The sequence below is a fragment of the Clupea harengus genome, chromosome 1, assembly GCF_900700415.2.
Source record: "Clupea harengus chromosome 1, Ch_v2.0.2, whole genome shotgun sequence".
Lineage (NCBI taxonomy): Eukaryota > Metazoa > Chordata > Actinopteri > Clupeiformes > Clupeidae > Clupea > Clupea harengus.
Genome location: NC_045152.1, coordinates 2,902,496 through 2,912,495, shown reverse-complemented (window position 1 = coordinate 2,912,495; position 10,000 = coordinate 2,902,496). Strand labels below are relative to the sequence as shown.

The 10,000-nt window shown below is 46.1% G+C and overlaps 1 protein-coding gene across 1 annotated transcript in view; it reads left to right on the top strand.

Moving 5' to 3' along the window:
- The window catches only part of stx1b (syntaxin 1B), a 47,280-nt gene that overhangs the window by 12,473 nt on the left and 24,807 nt on the right, over positions 1-10,000 (top strand). Inside the window, exon 2 of the mRNA XM_031564449.2 lies at positions 7,118-7,192. Coding sequence (XP_031420309.1) covers positions 7,118-7,192 — 75 coding nt within the window. The remainder of the gene's footprint in view (positions 1-7,117; positions 7,193-10,000) is intronic.

Here is a 10,000-nt window from a genome sequence, read left to right as displayed (position 1 = left end):
ACTGCTCGGGCATGAGTTCACCGCGGACCAGGATCGGACCGACTCTAGTGGTTTTTTGCCATCTGGAAAAAATATCACATTGCCAAGGCTGGTACATCAACAGCGATTTAACCTTTTGATACCATATAGAATCAAGTCTGACCTGAATTAAAGTCAAGGTTTGACCTTGTTGTGACCTTCTTTTTTTTTTTAAAGCAATGAGATTGAAGTGCAGACACCAGTAGTATAAGAAATATAATGTATGAGTTATTTGCATAGAAGAGAAATGTAAGGGCGTTTCCCAAGGAAGATATTTGCCCTTGGCTATATAATGTAATCATTAGCATTCATACTCTGTTAAAAACCTCAGTAATGCCATTAGTGTTGATATAGCGAAGCGGATGTCTGATTTTATACTCCTTCAGAGCAGCAAGCGACATTCAATAGACACGAGAAATGTGTCCTCTGTGTGTTTGTCACTTTATCCAAACTGCACCCGAGACACGCAGTCTAGTTCTCTATAAAGTCCCTACCTCATATCCCTCCATAAGACATTATCACAATATGGCTTTCTGGTATTTTCTCTGGTATGAGGATTAAGGTTAGCTATTTGGTAGACGTATGTTATGTTGAGATATTGTATCTTTTTTTTATATTGGAAGTGCTAATCATTATTATGCTAATATTAACGACACGGTGTGGATATGCCGTTGTGTCAGTCCGCCGCTGTGGCTTTTGTCCTGCTAATCCGGTGCCTTTTGTGGGGACGGTGGAGCGCGCGGCAGCCATGCTAGGTGGAGCGAGCCAGCAGGGGCAGGCAGCTAGAACGTCTCCCCCGCTGGCGCACGGAGAGACAGAGCCAGGGCCACTCCCTGTCACACCATACCGGATACAGGTGGAGGGCAGGGACGGATGGAGTGGAAAGAGAGGGAGCGAGGGAGAAGGGAGGGAGGGAGAGAGGGAGGGAGAGATAGGCTGCCAGAGAGAGAGAGGGAGGAACAGGAGGGGAGACAGACACTGGAAATGCTGATTAGAACACCTTCTGTATAGCCTCCATTGCCGTGGCAATAAGCCGATAGCTGGTATTTTTAACCAAGGCTCCACCACAACTCTACAACACACACACACACACACATATGCACAAACACACACACACACACACACACAAACACATATGCACAAACACACACACATATGCACAAACACACACACACATATGGACATGAACAGACGCATACGCAAACACTCAAAGCATATACACGCATATGCACCTACACATTTATACTCCCACACATAGATGCACAAACACACACACACACACACACACACACAAATGCACCTCAACCCTCTCCTTAGAGAACATGAAGATGCATTCAGATCAGGTGACCAAAATGTCAAATCAATGAGAAATCGTCAATAAAACGAGCGCAGCTTCATGATTGGTGTGGTGAATTTGCATATTAACATGGCGGCTTCGGCTTCACCCTTCTGCAGAGGGGCCAAACCCACACACATACACACACACACACATGCACACACAAACACACACGCACACACACACACACCCACATGCAGTCTTCTTGCGATAACGCAGCCCAACCGGCCTGTACGTCAGTAATGCATTCAGGTGATGCATAATGCAGCAGATGAACATGTCCCCAGCCCTGGTATAGAGAGCTTATCTTCGCAAACCAATGTGGAACTCCTGATAAGGGATCCACGATGGGAGGTAAACTTAAAGGGTAAAAACTAACCACAGTACACTATGGAATAAATAAATAACCTGCTCATAAAAAAACGAATTGAAAAAAAAAAAAAAAACTGCCCGTTCTTGTCAGTCAGTTTCATTTATTGATTCAAGCGAGTTTGTTACTAAATCATGATTTCAAAGTAGGATCCATTCTCAGATCAATGCACCCCGCATCTCGCCTTGTGTAATTATCCTGATCTGTCTTTCTGTGTGGGAAAAGGCAAACATGCTTTGTACAATGGCAGGCGCCCACCCCCACACACACACACACTCACGGTAGAGCCTGGTGTTGAGTGATAATGTTGCTAACAAACATCGCTGTTCAACATAAACTATACATAGGTGTTAGTCATAGACCCTGAGGCACCATTCAATAAGGCAGCATTTAAGAGTTGTGTGTTTTGTAAAGGACTAATGTTAGCAGGTTAAGCTGCATTACATTTCTAATGGTTGCATGTTTCATAAAAGACTTATTTGAGAGGGTTTAAAAGGCATAATTCAAGAATTTCAGGTTCTGTAGAAAGATAATTTGAGAAAGTTAACAAAGGAGAAAGATATTTAACAACAAATGTAAATTTAATCTGTCCATTATTTTAGAGGTCCTTTATATAATTATATGATTACTGTGACCATTTCCCAATAATTGTATTACTTTCTTTTCTTTTGAAGACTGCAGTGAGTGAGGTATAGATAGTCTGACTGTTTTCTGTAAAAATGTGTTGATGTAAGATCAGCAAATTCTCCCAATTCTCCTTACAAGTGCAGCCTGTTTGTGTTTCTGTCACAACAGTTTGTGTGATCCTGTGTGTGTGTGTGTGTGTGTGTGTGTGTGTGTGTGTGTGTGTGTGTGTGTGTGTGTGTGTGTGTGTGTGTGTGTGTGTGTGTGTGTGTGTGTGTGTGTGTGTGTGTGTGTGTGTGTGTGTGTGTGTGTGTGTGTGTGTGTGAATGCTTCTCTGGCCCTTCAGAAGTCCAGTCAGGAGAAGAGAGACTGTAATAGCTGTCTGTAGTGAATATGACAACCAGGAGGTGCTTAACAATCGCTGTGCGGTTCTGTCCGACAAGCCACACCGGATCTCATCAAGCCAGATCTGAATTCAGTGGACTCTCTGTGAGCCTGCCACGGCGGCCATGGCGGCGAGGCGCAGTATGGAACACCAGCACTTTCACCTCATGAATTATTGATGCTCCGACAGCTCATGGAGGAGCAGAGCGAGGGAGAGAGAAGGAGAGAGAGAAAGAGAGAGAGAGAGGGAGAGAGGGAGAAAGATGGAGGAGAGGTGCAGAGAAGGGGAGAAAATTAAATCTGGGCAGTTGATTATGACCACCACAAGAAAGGCCGCTAACATGTTGAGTGATTCACGACACTGAGGCTGTAAGAGATTGAGGGAGGCCAGACTGCTCTCAGGCAAAATCAGTCAATCAGACACAGTTATGAGGCCCTCAAAGCACGGAGGGAGAGGAGAGGAGGGCGGACAAATAAAGAGATGTGGCCCTGCACAGAGCTGTAACGTCTTTGTGTTTTAATGTAGAAATACTCTACGCTGACATATATACGATGAGCGGTTAAAACGAGTCTTGTGGCTCTATGAGAACTGAACCTTTTTTTTTTTGCCTGAATGGAAAAAGCCAATTACACAATAACGCAGCAAAGAGACAACAATCAGTCTGCAGAGCTGAAGGGTCAGAGCGGTTCACGGAGCTTTCTGGAATGGTTGTGAGGATGTGTTGTGTGGTGGAGGTGTGGCGAGGTGTGGTGTGTGGCGTGGTGTGGTGTGGCGTGCTGTTGTGCGGTGTGGTGTGGTGTGGTGTGTCTTCTCACACACCAAGCATCACCATATGTCCCATGACCAGTAAATGACACGTGTCTAAAAGATCACAAATGAGTGAACATTAAATACATAAAAGACTACCGTATGAATACAGTTAGTAGCCCCGTGTCTGTGATTGTCAGAATCATTGCCTATAAGGGCAGTTAGCCCTACGAGATGGAGGCCATCCCTTGGCGACAGACCTGTACCACTTTTTATGATTGGCTGCTCCTCACAGCAGTCCTCCAAACACACACCAGCGCTTTCTTCCAGTCTGTTCCACGACTAGTGTATATAACTACGCATATATGCACAGGCAGTAAATGATCGCAGATGAAAACGAATTACATACAGGAGCAGTATAGAAATGAGCTGCTTGTCTGTGAAAGTTGTAACTCCTGTGCATATCAGAATCACTGTATAGTCACTATGGATAAAAGTGTCAGCTAAATACCCGACGTATATATGACCTTTAACCCTTACAAGATGGAGACCACCCGTGGAGCAGATTTGGATCCTTTCCGCGGTCAGCTGCTTTATCGGGGTGTGCCAGCTCCTCCTCACCATGTCTATTTAGGGCCTCTCACTGCTGATAATTGCCTTGTTGTCCACGCTAATATGACGACTAATGTCCTTTTCTGAGTCCACCCTGTTGCATGGCGATTAACTAATGGCTAACGAGGACTCCAAGTTGTGTGTTCCACTGAAGGGGCGAAGTTTAAGGTCAGCAGTGTTGAATGAATGAACACACGTGATCCTTTTTCATGTTTTGAAAAAGACGACGAACAAATCGAAAGCTCCTTTTGTAGCCGGTGTCATACAACATAATGTCATTTCATCCCTGTTCTCCTTTCTGACAGCGTCAGACTCCAAAGGCTCTGTGTGTGCGCGTATGTGATGTGCTTGTAGGGCAGACACATAGAGGACACTGGTGCTCGTCGGGAGAGAAGGAGAGGAGAGGAGAGGAAGAAAGGCAGAACATCGTCCCACTGACTGCAAAAGAGAGATAGAAAGGGAGAGAGAGAGAATGGAAACAGAAATAGAGAGAGGGAAAGGGGGAGATAGAGAGGGAGACAAAGAGTGAGTAAGAGAGAAATTAAATAGAAACAAAAATAGACAGAGTTGGAGAGAGAGGGAGAGGGAGTGAGAGAGAGAGAGAGAGAGGGAGAGAGATAGAGAGAGAGGGAGAGAGAGGGAGAGGGAGTGAGGGGGGGAAACGAGGTTCCCAGCTGGAGTCTTCGTTGACTTAACTGTCCATTCCAATCAGAGCATGAGCGCTCGATCCCCTCACACAGCCAGCAGTGCTCAGGCTTGCGGCCTGCTAAGCCCAGCCTAGCAGCTATTTTTTATCCTCCTGCTCGCCCCCCACAGCCCCCCCCCCCCCCCCCCCCCCTTCTCTCCCATATGGGCAAAAAAAAGGAGAGAAAGAGAAGTCTGTTTCTACCCTGACACGTCGTCTCCTGAGTCTCCTGAGAGCTGGGCAGAGCGAACAAGGTTGCTCAGGACCAATGCCCAATATGGCTGCCATTTTGTACTGCTCTGACTGGCAGCCTGACTGGGTGTAGGAGCCACTGTTGATGACCTGGGCCCATCCCAACACCAGCTCCTCCTCCTCTATTATTAGCAGCGCAGGCCAGAGGGGACATAGAGGATGTGAGGAGGTTATCTTCTTTTTCTGGGAGGGGGAATAAAGGAATGATAAATACAACCCAGGTTACTCCACTGCGACGTCTAAAACAACATGGCTGCCACGACCATAGTACAAGCACAGTCCCTAGGCATGTGTAGGTAGACATTTCATTAGAAATCGTATGGTTTGTCGCAAAAACATCAATTATGAAAGGTTTTTGAACATATTTGTTTAATGTATTCTAATAATTATTAATGTACTAATTTGGTTAGTTAATATGCATGCAAAGGCACAATACAGTCTAACCACACACAGTAGTGTGTAGTTGACAGTTTTCCGTTTAATTGTAAAGTGTCTCGACACCAGAAGCGAGACTGCAGGCTTGTAATCCGTAGCATGTAACGAGAGACACACGAAGTGAAATGTATCTCTAAAGCGGGGATTTGCCACGCAGAAGATTTACAGTGTCTGGGTTGTCTCTCTATCCACACATTCCTCCCTTCTTTTCCCCAGTCTTCTTCCTCTGCTAACAGTCCAATGGGTGTGCACAGTTGATGCTATCCCATAATATCCCTACCAGGCGAGTGAGTGAGTGAATGAATGAGTGAGTGAGTGAGTGAGTGAGTGAGTGAGTGAGTGAGTGAGTGAGCGGAGGGCTGGTCTGCTCTGTGCCAGGCGGCCCATGCGCGCCCATGCCAGAAGCCACACACCTCCAGTCTGTTTGCCAACCAGTCGGCCATTCGTCAGTGTCCACCACTGCGAGCTGAGAGGATCCCGGGTCACGGGTGTTCTATTTTAGCACAACTGCCAGGTGTCCTGGGACCTCGGGCGACACTTTTCAATAAATCAGAGTGTCTGCTGGTCTGTCTGTGTGTCTTTCTATTTGTCTATGTGTCTGTCTATTTCTCTCTGTCTGTCTGTCTGTGTGTGTGTGTGCCTGTGTGCCTATTTATTTGTTTGTGTGTCTGTCTGTCTCTTTTTCCCTCTCAGGCTGTGTTGTCTGTCTGTCACGCTGTCTGTGTTTGTCTCTCTGTCTCTGTCTCTGTCAGTCTGTCTCTGTCTCTCTCTGTCTATCTGTCTGTCTGTCTGTCTGTCTGTCTGTCTGATCATGGCTCTGTCTCTCCAGTGACAGTTCCAGGATTAGTCAAAGTCAGGGCGCTGGGGCTTGTTAGCTCCAGGCCTGTTTTTCGTCAGCGGGGTCAGCAGAGTGCTGCGTCCTGGGGGGGGGGGGGGGGGGGGGGGGGGGGGGGAGGGGTTGGTGACGCAGACTGAGTCCAATCTTTTAGCTCTAAAAAAAAAATGCTATCAGTCCTGTGGGGGTGGGGGGGTGGGGGGGGGTGGGGGGGGGTGGTGCACTCATGATAATGTCACAGAGCGAGAGGGATCGTGCCAACACTTTTTCTGCGTGAGTCGTCACACGGATGGGAGAAACGTGCTTTTTCACTCGTTTTCTAAAATCCCCCCCAAAATCACTGTGAACCAGGTTCATCACTAGAAAAATGTCCACGCAGAAATCCATGGAAATATATGTGAAACTACTCAGAAATGTCCCATGAAAATGAACCATTTCTCATGTGTGATAGTGAAGGTTTGTGATCTGCCAGAATATACATGAGTTGATAGCCTCTCTTGCTATGCATACTCTTGTTTAGCATTGCCCTGTGTTCTATTTCCAGAGATGGCAATGTCACTTCATGGACTGTAGTGTGTATGATTTAGTATGATTTTGTAGTGTAATATTCTGTAACTGACCAAACCAGGTCCTGTGCAACAACATGTTCTCATTTCCTGTAGTTTCTGTCCAGTCAATCAGCACCTCAGCAACCCAGGTGTGCGTTTACCTTTTAACGAGGTGACTCGAGGCCTGTCAGGGCATTGGGCCTACGGGACTGTGACGTGTACCTGTGTGTGACACACGATGTTTAATGGCTCCCAACTCCTCTTTTTCAGGCTAAGGACAGCGACGATGATGAGGAAGTCGTCCACGTCGACCGAGATCACTTCATGGATGAGTTCTTCGAACAGGTGAGATTGTTATGGTGTTTACAGGTAACGCAGGTGCATTGTCAATGTTTGTTTGCCATGTATAATCAGATGTTGTTATACATATTATATGGATATAATAATTTAAATACTATATTATGAAATACTACAATACAAATGTTTTGTAGGTCACTTTGGACAAAAGCACCTACCAAATGTGATCCTGCCCATTGCAAAGGAAGGGGGATTAGAATGAACCTTTTTTCATGGGAATCTGTAATGTGATATGATCGCCTCGATAACACACCAACCATGGCAGTGTATATGGTTAGTGAGATCGTTCCATACTTGCATGCAAGTGTTGGATCTTAGCAGTTCAAGTACAGTATTAGTAAAGTGCAGTGTGAAGGACATGGTGCTATATCTGTGGCAAGACTTGTAATGGACCCCACTGCAACCTGGAGTGCCTTTCCCTGGAACAGAGGTGACGCACCATCCTCCACTGTGTGGGCCTGTGGGCCTGAAAACCTCAAAGACACACATCAGCTTTAGCGTCAGTTTATCTTCAGTTTCTACTGAAGCAAATAGATTATAAAATAAGAGTTAAATAAGAAGCAAATAGATTATAATAGAGTTAAATAAGAAGTGAAATAGTTTCTACTGAACATGCCCACAGTGTGATAGAGCTGCTGGAAGAGTGGGCGCCAGACAGACCAGTTGTGTAGTCTGGATGTACACTATTGATCTCACCATCGGAGCCTATTGTGGGCAAAAGACCCCCTAATAATCTCCAGCCATCTTCCATCTTCCACCCTTCCCTGTGTCCTTCTCTAAGCACTTGCAATGTCTGTCTCCAGCGCTTCTACCAGTTCATGATCAGACCAAGTTACAAAATGACTTTCAACAAAGTAAATCAATTCAAAATTGAAATGCCCCCAATGCAATGAAACGTGGGTTCGTCTAATAAGAGGTAGAAAATGCACTTGTTCCCACCAGGACGCATTAGGGCACATCATTACTCTCTCTGTCCTTCCTTCTCCCTTATCAATATTCCTCTCTCTGTTTATGGCAAATTAGCATAGATCATTGGAGAGAGAATGAGAGAGAGAGAGAGAAAAAAAAAGAAAGAAAGAGAGAGAGAGAGAGAAGTGAAACCAGTTCATTTCTTAAATGATGATTCGGGGGGCCATGCAATCAGCAGATTGACTAATTGGAAAGAGTGTGCCCGCAGTCCCTGCATCCCCTCAGGGCCTGGCATTCATCCTCTCCCAGCGACAAGGTGCCCGGGCAGGCATGCAGGCGGGCGGGCGGGCGGGCGGGCGGGCACACAGAACAGCACAGAGATTTGTCATTGAACTCCCCCACAGTGAGACAGCAGAAAAAAAGAGAGAGAGAGAGGGAGACGGAGAGATGGAGAGAGAGAGGGAGAGAGAGAGAGAGAGAGAGAGAAGGCAGAGAAACAGACTCTGAATGTGCCCTGTGAGAATGTTCTTTCAAGGCACGTCCAAAAGGACTGAGAGGCAGAGTGGGACAAGGCTGGACGTCTGAGATGTCGTCATGGCGTCGGTGGGCATCATGTCAGAGTAGCCAACAAGAGGACCCCTATATCACACTCACAGTAATGGTTAGACTGGATCAGTGGAGCAGTGGCAGTTTATGTTACATTACGGGGCGACAGTGGTACAGTAGGTAGAGAAGTCGTTTAGTAATCAGAAGGTTGCTAGTTCGATTCCCTGTCGAAGCGTCCTTGAGCAAGACACTGAACCCCTAATTGCTCCTGATGTGCAGTGTGCCATCAGTGTAGATATAAAATGTGTATACATTGTAAGTCGCACATATGTAAGTCGCTTTGGATAAAAGTGTCTGCTAAATGACTAAATGAAATGACATGCTCTTAGTACTAAAATAGACAGCACAAAAGTACCCAATTAATTATATTCTTTAGGGTATATATATTGTTGCAGTAATTGCCAACAATAATTTAAGGCTGAACCACCTGCCCTAGAGACTTGGGTGTGTGTACATGTTAGTGTGGAGACCTCCCACTGCTGAAGGATCAGACCCAACACAGGCTCTATCAGCAAGGCCGCGCCCAGTGAGCAGAGATAGGGGAGTCACAGCCCTCTGCCTGCCCTCCACCCTCCTCCTTCTCTCTTCTCTCTGAGTGCAGTGGCACAATGGCACAGCCCCAGTGCAACCCCCTCCCCCCTCCCCTCAACAAATAATTAACATGACAGCATACACCCCGACGCTGCAGAGGGCATTTTTTGTTTACTGTGTGTAATCATGGCATTTTAGTGTTGTGTTTGTTTACTATTGTCACCGTGTATGACAGAGGAGAAGCACTTTCTTGCTTTTTTTGCTGTGCTGTCATGTTGCTGGGCTGGGCTGTGCTGGGTCTGCATCTCACAGTCAGACTGGCCTGGCCGGGGTCCAAATTGAGGCTGTCTCCTAGCAGGCAACCTAGTTGTTCCGCTACCTCACCCCATTATGGAGCGGTATTTATTTATGGAACCTGTTTTTGTCATCGCTTCACACAGCATTTCCGATTTTCTTGACCCTGTTTTTAAAGCACCGCTGGCCAGTCTTTTGTCAAATCACTCGTTCTTTCATGGGCCCTGCATGTTGTCTAATCATTCACCAAGGAGCTGCTCAATCGTGCCTTAAAGCCAAATGGACATTACAGTGCAGTATCATTAGTCATTGTTCAGGGGAAGTATTAAATCGAACGCTATGTATAGTATCGTCCACTTAACAGTCTACAAAATGGACTATCACTTACTCACTTAAAGTTGCTCCACCGGGCAGTCTATAGGTTTTTTGCACTTCCAAAGATTACCAAATGACGTT